Here is a 19,122-nt window from a genome sequence, read left to right as displayed (position 1 = left end):
AGATGTAGAAAGGTGTCACAGCAGTGAGATGAAGCCAATTGGAGCCTTATGTGGACTGACAAAATGTGTGGCATGGTTGCCTCTGCCCTTCTAGAGGAACCACATGGGTTGTTAAAGGATGTATAGTACTAGAATTTGTGCTTCAGTACTGTACGTGTGTGTGTGTGTGTGTGTGTGTGTGTGTGTGCCATATTGCTTTAGAACTGTGTATTAATAAAGCATTAAAAATATGTCCTGAGTCTTTCTTGGGTCAAAAATAAGAGGGCTTCGTGCTCTTGGGCTGCCTAAAAAGAAGAAGACACTGCTGGGTAACACACACTGCAAGGTCCCAGGATCATGAGCCATGACACTGCTCATCGATGGAAAGAGAACGCTATACCCAGCCTATCTCAAGCCTTTGTTTCTGCTGCTTCAGTTTCTGTGTGCCTGCAGTACAAGAAGACAAACAGTGGTCTGCCAGCAAGGACTCTTTCAGAACCCCCAAAGGATGTCACTTGACAGTGACAATCCAGCCAAACTGCAGCCCGCCCACCTAGAATGGAATAGGATATATGCCCAGCTAGCCCAAAATGAAATAAACAGCTGTCAGGATTGGGATTTTTAAAATACAGTAGCTAAATCCTATCTCCTTTTCTTATTCTAATCATTAGTGTATTCAATTGGAAAATGTTGGGATGGGATCCAAAGTTTTCTCTGTAAACTTAGTCAGACATTTCCTTGCCTGCACTACGACTTCTCAGATTTCCCTTTCCAATTGCAGCTCCCTCGGCAGCTCTTTGTCAGTCATGTGCTTATGTCCTGCTTGCAGGTTTACCAAAGGCATCTAGCTGGCCATTGTGAGACCAGCACGCTGGACAACATGGGCCATTGGCATGATCAGCAGGTTTGTCTAGGATGAGGAGCTCCAAAAAGCAGCGCATATGTAGGAAAGTCAGGTTTGATGAGTTGAAGAAACAGTTGACTAAAGTGCACGGGTTGGGTGTGTGAAACCTAAGTTAGGGTTACCAGACGTCCCCAGTTCCCGGAAACAGTCCCCGGATTTGCAAATCTGTCCCCGGACAAATTCCATCCCTGGAATGTCCCCAGATTTGCAAATCTGTCCCTGGAAAACGTGGCAGCCTCAGCAGCCTGGAGCTAGCTTGGTAGTGCAGTTGGCTCTGGCTGGCTTCAGGAGCTGCTTGCTGCTCGCTGCCATGGCACCCGCCATTTTTCCTCACCGGAGGAAGGAAAATAAGCTGGAAAAGGGAGTAGATAGCAAGGACAGGGCAAACCAAGGGACACTAAGAAACCCCAGAGCAATGATCCAGCTGATGGTTTCACAATCCAACAATCCAACTCCTCAAGTACCAGGAACCTGTGCTTATGATCCAAACTACCAGTGGATATTTCCTGACCAGCAGGGCAAGTGTGAACACTTTCCCCCTCCGGGGGAAAAGGTTGGGTATTACAAGTGGCTTCTTCTGATGTCCTTTGGAGATAAGGGCTCCTTCCTTCCTTATATTGGGAAGACCTGTGCCACAGAACAGAAGATCCTATCCCAGGGTTGGATTCAACTGAGTCCTACTCAGAGAAGACCCATTGAAATTAATCAGCTGAAGTTAGCTGTTTCCATTAACTTCAGTGGGTCTACTCTGAGTAGGATTAGCATGGGATATCAAGTCCCAATGCCAGATAGCCTTCACACTGTTTCCAGATCTAAAATATAATTACCCCACACTACTAAGACTTCATAACCAAACTGCTGGTTGGTAAACCAATTTTAATCAGAAAGCAAAATACAGTTCATTGGACACAAATCTGTTTATAAATGCATGTGTGTGTGTTTTCTGAAGATATTATATTTGTGGAGAGGACATTTTCTGAGGCACATTATGGGCTACATTCATATACAGGCACAAAAAATATGCTTACATTAAAAGAAAAGCAACACCCCTATTAATTTACACTCACAATATCCAATGCATGATGCACAGTGCTTCAGAACAGACTGATGATGCATGACACTCCTGTGCGAAGAATAATCAAGGCACAAATTCCATCAAGGTGTCTCCTCCTAATGGACAATCCACAGAGGTCCAGTGCCTAACCGTTATTTGTGCCTTGGAAACCGGTCTGCTATGTTCCCAATAACAATCTACTTTTCATGTGCTTCCCTATTGTGATTTAAATGTGTGTTGCTCTGACAAAGTACATTCAACTAACTGGTGTTTTAGGAAAATGTGTTTTAATCCAGCCATGGTGCAACATATAATTGATGTAAAGCTCTTCATTTTTAGAAGGCCCAAATTTACATAATATATAAGTGGTGGATTAGCAGAGGGCTAATCACACTGAATGATGACAAATATTGAATTGCCAAAAGACCACATAAAGTAAAATATCAAGGAATGGCTTTTAAGAGAGAGAGAGAGAGAGAGAGATGGGAGAGGGGGGTTGTGTATTATTTCCAACTGCATATTGCCATATGAGCCACAATTTGAAAAGGAAGTTATATCGGCTAGAATCTTGAGTACTGGAAGCAGAAAGAAGTCTGGAGATTATCCCATTATTTTACCCCCCTGCAGCTCCAAATGCCCTCCTGAACAGCATGAGCTGAGAGGATGAGAAGTTGACCCAAATCATGTGGAAGTTAACCCAAGTCATTACATGAGCAGAGCACCATTTGTGCAATGTGTATGGTCCTTTCCCCTCCCACAACTTTGGGTAATCCAACCTTCTTCCGGCACTATGCCCCATCCTGTGCTGCTCAGAAGAGTCCCTCAACCATTCAGAGATATTTTTTTAGCAGTAGAAAGGGAAGTCCCATTCCATAGTTTTCTGCTCCCAGTACTCCAGATCCAAGCTATTCTTTCATTTTTCTTCAAGATTTCATTTCTATAAGTACCTGTGGGACAGCAGAAATCTACTCATATGGGATAGCCAATATGGTGACCGCTGATGTGGCTGGACTACAACTCTCATCATCCCTTACTAATGGCCATGAGAGTTGACTGATGAGGGTTGTAGTCCAAACACACCCGGAGGGTACCATGTTGGCAACCCCTGTACTAATATATAACAATGTTGTGGCCCATTACATCCTTGGTGTAATTGGTGGTCCTTTCACAGTTTGGCAAGAAACATCTACAGATAACTTTGCCTTGCTCTAATGGATGACAGCACATTGGGAAACCTCCTCCGGAGACACACCAAAGCAAAATACCCGATTCCGGCTAAGAAGCCAACCAAAAGAGTGGTGCCAAAAATCCTTGGTGCCCTCTTCTTGGCCACTCGAAATGCAGTTGGAAGAACTGCAGAGATTAATATGTTGTTGACATGTCCTAAAACCTTGTGGAATGCTTTTCTCTTCAAGACACGCTCATAATAGGCTTCCAAGTTAGGCCGCTTTCCGTTCCCCCAGTTTCTCCTTGCCAATCCAATGAACTTCAGTCGATGCAATGTAACAGCAAGGGATACATCGGCCAAGCTGAAAAACTGACCGCAGAGCCAAGGCTGGTGTCCATTTTCTAATCAGAATGAAGGTTAAAAAAAAAAGTTAGGGCCTAATAAAAAGTAATAGGATGAGAAGGACCTCAGGCCTTATGTTTCTGTCACTGTTTTCTCTATTATGCTCAAATAGCCATCAGTCCCAGATTGTTCCTGGAAAAGGCATTAAATTGTTTGTTTATTTGCATTTCTAAATTTTCAGTCTTAAAGCAACAAAAGTGCTTAAACAAGAAAACACTGGGAACCTTTGACTTAACCAATTGCAGTGCTTGGAATTAAAAAGTTTCTTTTTAAAATGTGCTGATCAAATGTCTGATGTGCAGTGCCAATATATCGAATAATATGCTGCTTTAACTGAGACAGCTACACATTGACCAAGAACTAAATATGAAAATTTCCCACCTGGAGTCTCTTCATTCCTTCTTTGCAGCTCAGTCTCAACTTGATCCAAAACTTTTTCCAGCTCATCCAATATTTTCTGTAAATACTTTATGTTATCATGATCCATCAGTTTAGACTAAGGAAAATAAGTAGATTATATATTTAATCTGCAGTCCCATTTCCTGGGAATAAGCCCATTGAACATATTGAGATTTACTTCTGAGGAAGCATGCATAGTATAGTGTCATAAGCCAGGCATCTATGCATCCAGAAGTGATCAGTGGAGTGTCGTAGCTAGAATGGCACTGCTCACCTGACTTTTAAACACAGAGTGTTCTTGCTGGTTCCTGAGAGGTGGAGGGGCAAGATATGGGGAGTGCAGTGTAGGTGCAGCAACAAGAGTGTTCGTTTGGCATGATCACCAGGCAACACTCTCCTGAACTCTCCAGGCCTTGCCCCTCTCAGGAACAAGCAGCAATGCTCAGTATTTGGAAAGAAAGTGAGCAAAACTGGAACCCACTACTGGTTGCATAACAAAACCAAAACAAGTATAGAACAAACAAGCAACAGTAATAGCAAGTAGTGTGGCCACAAAAGCAGAGTTATTACAAAAAAATTCCCCTTAACCTTGACTTCTTCTGAAGATGCATACATGGTATGACAAGAAACATATCACATTAATATCACATCCAAAGAAACAGCAGCATTCTAAGTTGGGTTTTTGACTGTCAGATATTGTCCATTCTTACTTTAAGACGTTTCTGCTTCGCTATATAGGCATCTTGAAGATCTGGGTTTTCTTCTGCAAGTTTCTTTAATTCAGACTCAGTATTGCCTATTTGGCCTGAAGAAACAACAATGAGCTCATTAAAAACTAATAAACCACGTCCCTCAAAATACTTCTGTACAGCTATCTATATTAGAACATATCAGTTAGAAACTCTTTGATTTAAGAACTTGCCAAATGAGCGTTGTCTGCCTGCTCCAATATCTGACTTTAGTATATACTTTAGTATAAACACCTCTCTGTCACTGATGCAGATTTAACCCCTAAATGCACTAAAATTAATTTGATGGGAAACAGTATTTTTTAAAAAAATGGTGTTGTTATTGTCAACGGAAATAGTTTTATGATAAACACACAAAAATAGAGTTAAAGCATTCTATCTAACACTGCACAAGCAGAGTTCTCATCAGACAATGGTACATACTACGAATTCTAGTTGTGGCGTAAGCTGGGATCATAGAATCTACTGCTAATTCAGGATGTAGAATGCAGCCATGTGTATAGGCATCCATTGGCAAGGAATCCAGGAGCTCTCTGTAGTGCTGAACCCTGGGATAGTACATGCTCCCTTCTTCTGGAATCAGCCTTGGAATTTTTTCTGGGGTGAAAAATTAGATAGATAGATAGATGATAGATAGATAGATGATAGATAGATAGATAGATAGATAGATAGATATACAAAGATGATGGTGAGAACAAAATTGAAGGATCAAAGTTTAAAGTCTTAGTCACTGCAATACTGTGATTAGAGAAGGTTCAGTTGCAAACCTTCATGCTTTCAGACAACAGTAGGAGAGCACTATTGCCTCATTCAGTGGTACTGCACAAGCTTTCTTTGCAGGAGATCCCAGGTTCAATCCCTGTTGCTTCTAGTTAAAAGGATCAGGAAACAGCTGATAGGGAAATCTCCTGCCAAAGTCCCTAGGTAAAGGTAAAGGGACCCCTGACCATTAGGTCCAGTCGTGACCGACTCTGGGGTTGCAGTGCTCATCTTGCTTTATTGGCCGAGGGAGCCGGCGTATAGCTTCCAGGTCATGTGGCCAGCATGACGAAGCCGCTTCTGGCGAACCAGAGCAGCACACAGAAACACCATTTACCTTCCCACCGGAGCAGTACCTATTTATCTACTTGCACTTGGCGTGCTTTCGAACTGCTAGGTTGGCAGGAGCAGGGACCAAGCAATGGGAGCTCACCCCGTCGTGGAGATTCGAACCACCGACCTTCTGATTGGCAAGTCCTAGGCTCTGTGATTTAACCCACAGCGCTACCCACATCCATTTTGCCAAAGTCCCTAGAGAGTAGCTCTCGCCAAAGTCCCTAGAGAGCTACTATTAGTCACAGTAGACAATAATGGGCAAATGGACTATGAGAGAGATGGGAGTAATAAAATCATAACCCATGTCAAAGAGTGGCTATAATTTTTATCCCAAACCCATCCCACAAAGTTTCCTAATCCCATTTTTCAGTGTGCCACAAGGACTAAACTGCACATTATGTGACCCTCCTGGAAGCATTTGGGCATCTGTAGACAATCGGTAACATTTGGGCAATCGATTGGGCACCTGTAAACAAATCCTCATGCGGCAAGGTGTAACACACACCCAACATTTACATTACGAAAAATCACCAAAGGACTCTTCTTACCGTTCACAAAAGTTTCTTCAAGATAGTCGACAATCTGAGTTGCATCACAAATTATGTTTTCTCTGTGGACGAGTACAGGGACTTCTCCGGATGCATTTAAACGCATAAACCAAGGCTCGTTGTGTTCACTCAGTGGAAGGCTTACATCATGCTCTTCACATTTCAGTCCCTTTTCAGCAATCACCAAACGCACCTGAAAAATATATATGAACATTCTTGTTGAAGATTTACAGCTGTCTTATTAAAAATACACATTTCCTATTAATAGAGTTTGGAAATACACATGAAGAATCTGAAACTAACAGCATTATTAAAACATTATACATATAACATTAATTAATTAATTTGTTGCTGCTGCTGCTGCTGCTGCTGCTGTTTTGAAAATGAGTAACATACTATTTAATTTGGTTCAACATTGCAGGTGGATTCTGGTAGGGACATTCTCACAACATGATACCCATTAATTTCCTAAGTGCACTCTGTGGTCTCTGTAAAGAAAACCATGTATGAAGGAGCAAGCAAATATTGTTTCTCCCTTTTGCTGCTCAAATTATTTATCCTTGGAAACAGCTAACTGTTTTAAATTGAATAAAATTCTATGACAGGTAGTCAGTGTGGTCCATTCTAGATGTTGTTGGGACTACAGCTCCCATCATCCCTGACCCTTGGCCATGCTGGCTTGGGCTGGTGGGAATTGAAGTCTAATAACATCTGAAGGGCACCACATTGGCTATCCCTAGACTATGACAATTGTAAGGGCTCTGAGGCCTGTTTATGAAGCACACTGGGCTCCCCTTTCCCTACTCTCCCCTCTCCCTCCTTTTTTCTCCAAATGCATTCTTGCAGCTGCATTTAGATAAACAGAGTGTCCATCCACACCCAGCAACCACCTTTTAGGTGGGCAAAACATACCGAGGGAGCTGTCCGGGTTCTGAAATCTGACATTCTTAGAAACAGCCACACTAGCTACTCACCTTCTGGGAACTGAAGGACTGAGTCCAATGATAGAGGATCAGTTTGTCATCTGTCTTCAAATATACTTCAGCTGGAGGCATTTCCCCTGAAGCCTGGTCCTCCTTCTCTTCTGCCATTTCACCTTTTCTCTCGGCTCAACTCACCACTCCGAGATTCTACCTATGAGATTTTGCTCTCTCGTCGTTACTGAGTCTGCTCCATGGACTGAGCATGCTCACTGCTGACAGATGAAGCTGCTGTTCTGACGATGCCCTTAGACTCCCTTGGACCCTGAAATGGGAGAAATGTTGAAATTGCCATCAGTTTGAACCTAGGGAGATTTAAAAGAGGCACAGAGGGAGAACAACAACAACAGAGGGAACCTATATAAATGCAGAACACAAAGAATTGGAAGAGGGTTCTCTTGTATGTATCCTATTTTCTAATTTGCAAAAAATAAAAAATAAAAATGAAGGCAAGACATTGTGATTCCAGTCAAGAATTTAAATTTGAGGCAGCAAAAACCTGATTGCCAGACAGCCCTCCAAGAATTATTTTATTTGATTTTCACAAGTTGAGAAAGGAGGTAAGTTCCACAAAGAGAAGATTTTTAAAGAGAGCACAGGAGGCTACGCTAATCCCTTGCAATCTCAGCCTTCCATTCCTCTACTTCTACAATTTGATTAAACTCTTTCCTTGAATTTTAATGGTTCCTCATTACACTCCATGTTGATTAATTTACCTTGCTTTTGTCAAAGATGGTTGCATATAAATTTTTTCATATTTCAGCATTAGCATGCATTTAATGATGTCAAATAAAATGCTGACAGCAGGGTGGAAATTACAAATAAAAATAAATATGTTTTAGAACCTAGGGAGCATGAATTATATGTTTTATTTTCTGTCGGCTACCATAGCCAGCTTATAAAGAAAGGTGGGGAGCCCTTCAAGAATATATATAAAAAAAGAAAAAGCAATGTTAAGTAATGTTAAATAGACTATATGCAAATACAATAGGGGATGTATTGTGAGACATTGTCTACATCTGGCTACTACCAATGTTCTGAACAAGGGCAACATTCAGAAAGTGAAAATTGGTGATGTAAAATCTATAAATACAAGACCAAAATTTGATGATGGAACTCCAGATTAGCCAACTTCCTTAATAAGAGTGTCAAACTGCAATCCTGTACTGAATTAATTTGGGAGTAAGTCCTATTGAAGTCAATGAAGCTTTCTTCTGAGTAGATATGAACAGGATTGCATTGTCAGAAACAGAATTTATATTTATATGCAAGGGTATCACTAATCAGACACATTAAATCTAGATGAATAAATTATAGAAACATAGCCAGAAAAAGGAAGAGTTCTACAACAATTTAAAACAGGGATTGGGAACCCTTGTTCCTCTGGATGTTCTTGTACTACAAGTCCCATCATTCTTGACCACTGGCCATGCTAGCTGGAGCTGATGTCCAACAACCCCTGGAGAGACATAGGTTCTCCATCCCTGCCTTAAAGACAAATACATATACTGTGGCACTAACTTACTTTGAGAGGAAACAACTTCTGATGAGGTACACTCTTGTCTATTATCAAGATTCCTCGAGATTTCTTGCTGTTTCTAGAAATCGCACAGCCTGTAGGAGTGATGAACATGCATCCAGTAAACAACATGTCTCTGAATGACCACAAGAGGTCTCCATATTTCGAGAAATGGTTGAGGAAATGGAAGGGGGGGGTATCTGTGTCCTACAGAGAAGTTCAAAATGAATGAGTTTTCATTTTTCTTAACCAATTATATGCATTTTGAATCCATATATCTTTTTATCTATCTCTAACTCAGGGTGGCTTACAACAATGTAAAAAATCATAATACAATAATACATATATTAAAATGCAAGGCATACACATAGTGGCGTAGCGTGGGTTGCCAGCACCCGGGGCAAGGCAAGTAATTTGCGCCCCCTAACCCGTGGATTTGCGCCCCCTAACCCTAACCCCCAGATGTTGCGCCCGGTGCGGCCGGCCCCCCCTGCACCCCCCACGCTATGCCACTGCATACACACAAAGAGGAAAGTTTTACTTGAAACCCCCAATGTGCATATAAACTATATTACGTGAGATAATTATGAATCATGTGTATATGTGTAAAGCAACAACAACAACAACAACAAAACCCTCAACTCCAAACACATCTCTGTTCTACATGAGACTGACCAATGTGGAATCTGAAATCTGCTTGGCTCTTTTCCCATGTTTCCCTTGGGAATTTTCCAGGGGAAGAAACCCCAGCCATTTTGGAAGGTGCTTCCTGTATTCCCAGTTGTACATAATTCTATACAAAAACAAATGTCTAGAGTAATGAACAGACCGAAGTTCTGGAGCAAATTGAAGGCACCTGTGATCATGATTTCTCTTTAAGGACATAAGGGCACTGCTTTCTCCCTCAGTGCCTCATTCGTTGGCAACGAAGGTGGCAACCATTTCAATTTAATACCAGAAGTGCCGTACAAATTGGACTGTCATGTTGTGTGCTATCATATTGCACTAGGAGCGTAAGAAGTCACCATTCAGATAAGTTCTTTAAAAAGGAAAAAGACTACTTTTACTACTACTCACTGCTCCACTCAAATCATAAATGTGAAAATGTGATCTGGAAGCAGGGGAATACAAGGATGGACATGGAGAAACAACAGCAGGGCACACAAATACAATACAAAAGCCATTTAGCTGCTGTTAGAAACTTTTGTATCCCTCATGATGCATAACATGACTTAAGTAGCATAATACCGCACTCCAGTTTCCTAGTTGTCCGTATTCAAAGTTAAGACCCTACCCTTCAAGTCCTAAATATACTTAGTAGTGAGATCCACTGGGTCCCATAGGACTTTCTCGTGTGTCGTTGCCTTTAAGAGAGGGGCCAGGCAATTGCTTGGGATTTTTCCAAGCTCTCTTACACAGGTCCTGTTATATCTGCAATGTGAGAGTGGTATGTAAAACTGGACATCTTACCTACAGATCTGCTGCCTGTGTGAATTGAGCCTCAGATCTGATTACTAAGTACAAAATACGGGGATTGCTACATTTTGTTTTAATAAAGAGATTTTATTTCAAAGACTACAATTGAAAAAAGATTTATAATGAAATTACATTAATGATAAATGCATTCTGCTGTTCTTACCTTACTTTATCCTAGCCTTCTTTTTTTAAAAAAAAAAAATTTAAACATCCCAAACAACTAATGTACTCACTATGGCAAAGCTTCAAATTTAGATTGCATTTCATCTTAGAAATGCAGAAGAGCAAAAACAGAGTCATCCTATACATGTTTCCTCATGAGTCTCAACAAGTTCAGTGTAACATATTTCCTGGAAAGTGTGGTAAGGATTGCAGGCTGACTAACCAGACAAATGAATGCATGTTCTCTTAAACTAAAATATCATGATTATATCTAGATGAAAAATCATATTAGAGAAGTGACTATTGTGATTAAATTCATATAGCAACTCAGCAGAAAACATTTATGATCTCTAGGAGTCACCCTGCTCTGAAACAACTCATTTAGGGTGACAGTCTAAATTAATTCATGGATCTACTCTGTTTACATGCTCTCCCACTGAAACCCCATTGAACTGTGTAAGTGATTTTCCTGTTGCTTGTGATATTATTATGCTTATATTAAAATCACACTGTCCACAGAAGAATCAGAGCTACCTAAAAGGACAAAACACTCCACTACCCCACATTTTTTTTATTTAAAATGTAATCACCACAAATCAGCATTTTCATTTGCAAATGAAAATTAGCTAATTCAGATTAATAAAGCATTTACTGAAGACTCCTTGAATTAAAAATATCCAGTTAGAAAAAAACAGTGAAAATACAAACCCTGGACTTGTAAGTGAGAATGACGTTGACTGTGTGCCCTGTGTGAGAATGGGAGGGAGAAATTAATAGAGCAGGCAACAGCATGTGTCTGAAATAACAACGTGCATTCAGCAATGCCACAGTAGACTATTATATCAGCATAGAAAGAAGCAAAGCAGAAAATCCTCAAGAGAACATCTAGCTATTTTTCTCAAATTACATAGAGAAAAGTAAACCCAAAAGGGAAAACATTTTATCATTTGTATTGTATTGTATTGTATTGTATTGTATTGTATTGTATTACAGTGAATTTTTATACATTCTTTTATACACCAGGGAAAAGAAAGTTAGCAGGAGGAGAGAGGGAAAGCAAATCCCAGTTCATCCACTATCAGAAGAGGCATCTGCCCCCATCTTTCCCTCTGAGAAAGAATGAACTGTGTCCATAGGAGCTAACACAATAAAATATTTGAGGGGGCTGGGCCCCCACAAAATTGATGGCCATTCCGGACCCTCGAAGTGTCCCTATTCTTCAGGGACATCCCTGATTTAGAGAAGCTGTCCCAGTTTCTGATTCAATTCCAGAATGTCCCACTGTTCCTTAGGATGTCCCTATTTTCACTGGATAAAAGTTGAAGAGTATGGAGTTATCTGACCCCCCGAGCCATCTGAAGGCAATCCTATATAGGGAAGTTTTAAAAAAATGTTTTATTATGTTTTTATATATGTTGGAAGCTGCCCAGAGTGGCTTGGGCAACCCAGTAGTAAGATGTGTGGAGTTGTTGTTGTTTAGTCATTTAGTCATGTCCGACTCTTTGTGACCCCATGGACCAGAGCACGCCAGGCACTCCTGTCTTCTACTGCCTCCCGCAGTTTGGTCAAACTCATGCTGGTAGCTTTGAGAACACTGTCCAGCCATCTCGTCCTCTCTCGTCCCCTTCTCCTTGTGCCCTCCATCTTTCCCAACATCAGGGTCTTTTCCAGGGAGTCTTCTCTTCTCATGAGGTAGCCAAAGTAGATGTGTGGGGAACAAATAGTAAAATTAACATTATGAAATGGGATGTCCCTATTTTCAACAGAGAAATGTTGGAGGGTATGCCATTCCCATTCAAATGGTTTGTGTGCACTATGTCATGTGATCAATTATGTGGGGCAGGGCTTACCCGAGCCCCCACAATATTTTATTCAAGTTGGCACCCCTGGCTGTGTCCAACAATGATGACCACTTAGGCCAAAGCCCTGCTTAAGAGAGCTTCATCTGTCAGGGAGGGGATGATGGAATTATGCATCCAGTGCCTTTATTTCATTGTGTGTTGGCAGAAGAGGAGTCCTGCTGGGTCTATCTTGTCCAGCATCCTGATTTCCAGCACAGGCCAGCCAGGATACTCCCAGGAACCGGAGTAAAGATCTAAACTCTATTGTTGTCCAGATCCAAACTCTATTGTTCGACTTACACCACCTTTTTTGCTGGCTTAATTTATGCTGGGTTTCCAGGTCACATGACAGAGTTGAACAGGGTTAGAATCCAGCCTAAGTCCCCCCCACCCCCTCTGGTCCTGCCCTCACCACACTCCTCCTTCTGGATTAACACCAGTTTGGGATCCACTGGGCCCAGCTCAGCCAGCTGAGTCAGGATGGGGGAGATATGCCGGCATGTGTCTGGCTGAGCCAAGAAGTAGGGAGAACATGAGAAAACCCTGCTGGGTCAGTTCAAAGGCCACCATCCGGTTCAGTGGCCATCCATATATCTATGTGGGGCTATTTGTGATTCAGAAGCTGCTATTCAGAGGCATACTTCTGGCAGTGGAGGGAAGTCCACCCACGATTTCCTTCCATATGTAACAGTCATTAACACTGCCAAAGAGCAAAGGAGACCAAAGCAGTGTGAGAAGATGGACGAGGAGAAGAAGAAAAAGGCAAACAAGAGAGATAGCAAGGCTTATGGGCAAGAGTGCATCATGACTGCATCCAGTCAAAAACTTGAATTGCATGCCATCAGTAAGTTTTGAAATTTGTAGCTAAGAGCACATATGTTTCAAGGAAGATAAGCATGTCTTATCCTGCCCATTCTACAACAATATTGCTGAATGTCCATTTTCCAAATAGGTGAGATGAAAACATGTTTAGGCCACTCAGTGAGTCTGCAGCTGAACCAGGAATTCATTTGACATCAATAGCCAAAATGCTATTCACAAGGCTAATTTCCTCTTCCACCCCCCCCCAAAAATAAAGGCAGCCTGCCTTTTGAAAAGTTGTCAAAAACCAAATTCTTTTCTCATGTATCACTGATCTCATGTATCATTGCTCCAAAGTCAATGTAGCTATGCTCTGTAACTTTCTGATTACTGCAGGTTGTATTTTAAAAAAAAAAACAACAAAGGAAGAGTTAGTGATTGGAGGTGGTGATATTTTAAAAAGACATATATTTCATCTTTTTAGAATTTATATTTCACAGGCATTTCTCAGCCACCTGAAAAGATAGCTGGAAACATTTGTGCATGGTGGATAAATATAGTGCTCTCCGGTGCTTTTCTCCTTTTTAAAAAAAATGGTATTTGAAGAAGTGTGCATGCACATGAAAGCTCATACCAAGAACAAACTTAGTTGGTCTCTAAAGTGCTACTGGACATCTATCTATCTATATCTATCTATCTATCTATCATCTATCTATCTATCTATCTATCTATCTCTATCTCTACTGCATCAGACCAAAATGGCTACCTACCTGAATCTAAAAAAAATAAAAATGTTTAGGGGTACTCTCACCATTTTATACTTCAAATCGGGAAAAATAAAAACAGTAAATGGACAAAAGTACAAAGATTCACACGTTGTTTAGGGGCATGAGTACCCTTGCGTACCCCCAGGGGGGGAAGCACTGGTGCTCTCTCATTTGAAAGCATTTTTAAATTAGTGATAGAGATACCTGGATAATTGAGAGGGTTTTGTCTACTCCATTTTGTGTTAACACTTTGGTACTTCCACCACAGATGGTTGTGTAACACCGAAGAGAATATTAGAGGCAGAGAAAGAACCCTTTCAGTCTTCGCTTTTCATTATGCAAGGAGTTGCATGCTTCTGTCAGTGCCACAAATAACAGCAAGCTCTCACGCAGAACACACTCCCATATCTTGAAACACTGAGTCAGCTGCTGCTTTAATATATGGCCCAAGAAGTTAACACTCTCTGCTCAGGGACCATATGCCCTCCTCCCGTTTTTGCTTGATGTCAGCTTGATCAGGACAGGAATTAAGTCTCTCTTAACCACAGCTACTTTTGCAAATGTTTTATCAAAGCCTTTGAATGCCTGGCAGCCAATGGCCCCACTGGGTACTGGGAATGTGATCTGGGTCTCCGAGTGGAGGAGCAGCATGACCATATTTATGGCTGTTGCTATTCTGGGGCAAGCATGCTGCCTCCTCTCTCCTTGGCACCAGAAGCACATTGCCTGTCCCTTCGTCTTTCAACACTCACTTCTAGCAAGAGAGGATGAAGTGAAACATACAGTTTACTTGGGAGGAAAATTGCTTGCATGCATCAGTCTTTTTAATGGGGGGGGGAGGGAGAATCTTAACTGGATACCCACCCTACATATCCACTGTACACAATAACATGGTTTACTGTAGTGGCAATTTAATACGCTTCTTATATTTAGGCATTATAGATCTATAACTCTTGCAGCCTGTTCTTTACTTATAAAATACAGCTAATCTCAAGTGTTGGGTCATACAGGTTCAAGGCTGTGTTGGGTTATCATCACCTACCACATCTTGGCTTGCCGTCATATTTAGCAAACTGTATAAAGCAAGCATCAGCATGCTTGTTGGGTGCTGCAAACACTGCAAAATTCCTACAAGTGAAACACTTTTCTGTAGGTATTAGCATGCAGCACCGTTGTATATTTGCCACTGTTAATGCTCACCTGCACATCTGTTTTACTACATGTACAGGCACTGGAAAGTTGCAGTGAGCGAGAGCTTCAAAAATGAGGTTCAGATCTGTGTGATTGTCATGTCTCATGCTCTGTTTAGAGCATTATCCCTGTTGGCATTTCATTTCATTTCATTTCCTTTACAACTTCGACTTTACCACTAGATGAAATGTAGCTGATGCGTCTCAAACCCTTGGTATTTGCCAACATGTGAATATAGGCTCCAGTGGATTGAGTCAAAGAGACCAATTGTGGGTGCTGTAGAGAGAAATGAGGGACAGATGGGACTCATCAACCTGGGAAGGCAGCCCATCTAGGAGAAGGAAAACTCTGATCCTAAACCTTTCTGCCTTGTGGCTATATTCATTCATGAGAAAGGCTTGGGAAGTAAACTCTGAGGAAAAATATGTACATGCTGCCAGGTGAATCTTCTTTGGGAGAAGAAAAGGCTAAAGTGTAAGTCTTACACAAATCCAGACTGGAGTCCCTAAGACGGTTGGAAGGCGTCTTGTATGTCTCCTTCCGGCAACACCTGCAGCAAAGCTAGTGCCAAACATTTTGCTCTGCTATCCTTTGGACCACATCAGTGAGACCGAGAGGGGGATACTGTCATCTGGGCAGCCCAGGACCTCCAGACACACTGCCCAGGCTTGCACCCCAAAGAGGTCACTTTGGTGCTGCTAACACAGCAAAAACAACACAGGAGGCAGTAATTATAAGTTACTGGTCTCTGCAGACACAGCAGGCACTGTGATTCTCCAGTGGTTTGACTTCACCTCCAGAGGTGAATTCCATTGCCTCTTGAGACAGGTGAATGCCAACAAATTTGTGTGTGTGTAAGAGAGAAGGGTGTGTGAAAGTTAATGAGCTAGAAACCACGGTGCCTCATCTTCTTCAGAAACCTCCACTGAATAGTAGAAGTGCAATGAACTTGCGTCTGTGTGGATGCAGGGAGGGGCAGACTACACACTTGCCCTATATCTTGACTTACTGGTGTATATGTACAGTGGTACCTTGGGTTACAGACGCTTCAGGTTACAGACGCTTCAGGTTACAGACTCCGCTAACCCAGAAATAGTACCTCGGGTTAAGAACTTTGCTTCAGGGTGAGAAGAGAAATCACACAGTGGCGGTGGGAGGCCCTATTAGCTAAAGTGGTACCTCAGGTTAAGAACAGTTTCAGGTTAAGAACAGACCTCCAGAACGAATTAAGTTCTTAACCCGAGGTACCACTGTATATATTGCATCCTATTGTATCCTACAGGTTCGGTTCAGGTCGTTTGTGATGATATCAAATTTAGGATGCACAGACAATCCCATGTTGCAAAGGACACCTGGCAGACTTTCAAGCACAGCATTAAGCCGCCCTGCAATCATATGCACATTTATGTTCTGCTGGAGGGCTTCCCATAGGCATTCAGTTGGCTGCTGTGAGAACAGGATGCTGGACTTGACGAGCCTTTTAGTGTAATCCAGAAGGGCTCCTCTTATGTTCTTATAGGGTAGCACGGAGACAGTGTTGATTGCAGGATGCCAAACAGGCCTCATGCGCCAGAATAGAAGTGGACACACCTGCAATAAAGCGTGTCATCCCTGCCCAGGAAAATTGGCTTCACATCCAGTAAGTCCCATTGAAGCAGCAAAATATACTTCTGAGTAAGCATGCTTAGGACAGTACTATTAATAAACAATGAAACTTCCTATGCACTAAGTCCTATTGAATGCACGGGGGCTCAACCCAGAACAAGCATGCCTACTGTCAGTTCTCAATGTCAAAATACTTCTGTTCCATGTTTTCTAAAAAGCCTGTCGTGGCTGGGTCTTGGATATAATCTAACAAGAAATTAGATATTAGTGTCTGCAATGATGTATAACCATCTGCTCTCTGTGTAACCAGATGTTGTAAACAAGTGAAAATGTTGAGCATTAGCTTTCTGCATCATACAGAGAGAGAGTAAATATGATGAACTAGATGGTATAGTTCAATGCTATATATTTCTACCCAGTATTTCTTGCTAACAGGTAAGTATCCTTGAGATATTAGCCTCAATTGGCCCTAGAAAAGCTCAATGGTTATTGCCCATCTCCACTCAGGAGCTCACCTGCAGAACCAAAGAGAAAAATAAGGGTTTGGTTCTTCCCAGCATGATATATACATGTGGGCAAACTGGAGGAGAGGAAAACAATACTTAACAAAAAGCGTATGAAAACAGCGGGATAGCTGAGTGATTGACATGACGGTTGATGCAAAAGTAGAACCCTATGTAATCAATGTGTTTGAACACGGTTGGTAGAGCATCTGCCTTGCACGCAGAAAGTCCCATGTTTAACCCACGGCATCCCCATGTAGGGCTGAGAGGCATTCCTGCTTGAAACCACTGAGAGCTGCTGCCAGTCAGTGCAGACATTACTGAGCTAAATGGACAGATGGCCTGATTTTGGCATAAGGCAGCTCACTGTGTTCCTATGTAATAAAAACAAATGATACCCATTTGACTTCGCGAGTTACTTCCCAGGTTTCCACCTGTGTAATTCTCCGCTCGAAAAACTTCAAGAAATATATCTGAATAAATATGTGTGTGTGTTGTAGTTAACTAGGTTCTACTCAGAGCAGACTCACTGAAATTAATGAAATTAACTTCGTTATGTCAATTACCTGGATATAACCATGTTGTGCATAACCTTGGCAAGGCCTGCCTTTCTGAGGAAATGTCTTAAGTGCTACACTAATTATCTCTGTTTACCTTATTCAAGACTTTTGTTTTTATCATTCTACTGCATGAGGAGATGAGACTGATGCTGGCTTTCCTATTAAGTTTATGACTAAGGTAAGATTTGAACTGAAGACTTCCTCGCAGCCCACACTTCTGGCAAATAACAATGCCAGTTCACATTGTTCTACAAAATACACATGTCTTCAGCAGGGACTCTATTGTTTTTCCATTTGTGAGACTATCATTTAACCCTGGACACTGCTACTCCTCCTTGGAGAGAGGGACTGACATTTGACTGTCATTCCACTTACAGGACTGTCATTTAACTGCCATCCCACTCTGAACACTCAATCCTTCTCGTTCCCATGGCAACCTACATTCCACCGTTTCTCCAAGGCCCCCTTCCTATAGTTTTTTATTTCCATTTTCTCCCTTGCCTGTCATAGTTTTCCCTACCTTCCATTTTGGTACCCCAGTGCCTCTGTAATACCCCCTCTATTTTTCTCTGACCCCCACCCATTCCTCAAGTCAATTCATCGTTCCTTTTTGCATCAATTCATTTTTGCAGAATAAGCTCTGACTTCTGGAAAAATATTTGCAGTCCCAGAAGGAAGTACCAATGAGGTCAAGGTAGACAGACAGGTAGTTTATTTTGTTTTGGCCATAGGCCATCATCAACAGAGGTTATTTCCAGTAGTTGTAGAAAGCCTTGTTCTCCTGACTTATCTTTATTGTTCTACAGTCACTGTTCCAGCACCCAGTTGTTTGTCAAGCCCTGTTTCGTGGGAATGCAAAAAGCTGACTTTTGATTGAGACAGGAACTATAATTCATCTATTTATTACTTCCAGATCTTACCTACATATGTAATTCCCCAACTGCCACCACCGGCACCATTTTATTCTCACAGCAACCACTTAATTTTTTTAAAAAATCTCTAAACAGTTTACATGACAGTCACTTCACATAGAGAATGTTATTTTTAAATGGTCTCCACCATAAGAAACAACTGTGGATCTGTCCCATGTGTTCCTATACATTTCACAGTTTGGACTTTCTTACTGTAAAACACTTTGATAAACTTCTTACATCAACCACTTTTAAGAACGTAAGCATCTCAGGGGCGGACCTTGGTAATATGCTGCCCTGTGGGAGGCCATTTGACACCCTCCCTCCAGCCCTCACAGGGTTTGGGAAGGAGGTGCAAAGCTCTGGCAGGGTCCTAGAGCCCTCCTATCTCCTTCCCAAAGTCAGGTAAGTGCTCGCCCAGCATTGGTAAGGAGGACTCTAGGACCCTGTCAGAGCCCTGGCGCTTCCAAGCCATATATGCACCTACTGGGCTTTGAGAAGGGGCTCT

The 19,122-nt window shown here is 41.8% G+C and overlaps 1 protein-coding gene across 1 annotated transcript; it reads right to left on the bottom strand.

Moving 5' to 3' along the window:
• Window positions 1-1,742: 1,742 nt before the first annotated feature.
• Window positions 1,743-14,137, bottom strand: GDAP1 (ganglioside induced differentiation associated protein 1). The gene is made up of 9 exons (XM_082233948.1): window positions 14,049-14,137; window positions 11,144-11,181; window positions 8,804-8,892; window positions 7,273-7,543; window positions 6,299-6,491; window positions 5,079-5,252; window positions 4,617-4,711; window positions 3,889-4,003; window positions 1,743-3,506 (listed from the first exon to the last, which is right to left on the bottom strand). The coding sequence occupies exons 4-9, from the start codon at window positions 7,387-7,389 to the stop codon at window positions 3,124-3,126; spliced, it is 1,077 nt and encodes a 358-aa protein (XP_082090074.1). The 5' UTR covers window positions 7,390-7,543; window positions 8,804-8,892; window positions 11,144-11,181; window positions 14,049-14,137; the 3' UTR covers window positions 1,743-3,123.
• Window positions 14,138-19,122: the final 4,985 nt, after the last annotated feature.

Source organism: Podarcis vaucheri, assembly GCF_965113315.1.
Source record: "Podarcis vaucheri genome assembly, chromosome: 8".
NCBI lineage: Eukaryota > Metazoa > Chordata > Lepidosauria > Squamata > Lacertidae > Podarcis > Podarcis vaucheri.
Note: the sequence above shows the minus strand (reverse complement) of the source record. Positions and strands in the feature narration are given on the sequence as shown.

Coding starts and splice junctions, on each gene's coding strand:
- GDAP1 (XM_082233948.1), bottom strand. CDS start 7,389: ATGGCAGAAGAGAAGGAGGACCAGGCTTCAGGGGAAATGCCTCCAGCT. Junction 6,492..7,272: donor AGTCCTTCAGTTCCCAGAAG/GTGAGTAGCTAG, acceptor TATATTTTTCAG/GTGCGTTTGGTGATTGCTGA. Junction 4,004..4,616: donor CGAAGCAGAAACGTCTTAAA/GTAAGAATGGAC, acceptor TATTTTCCTTAG/TCTAAACTGATGGATCATGA.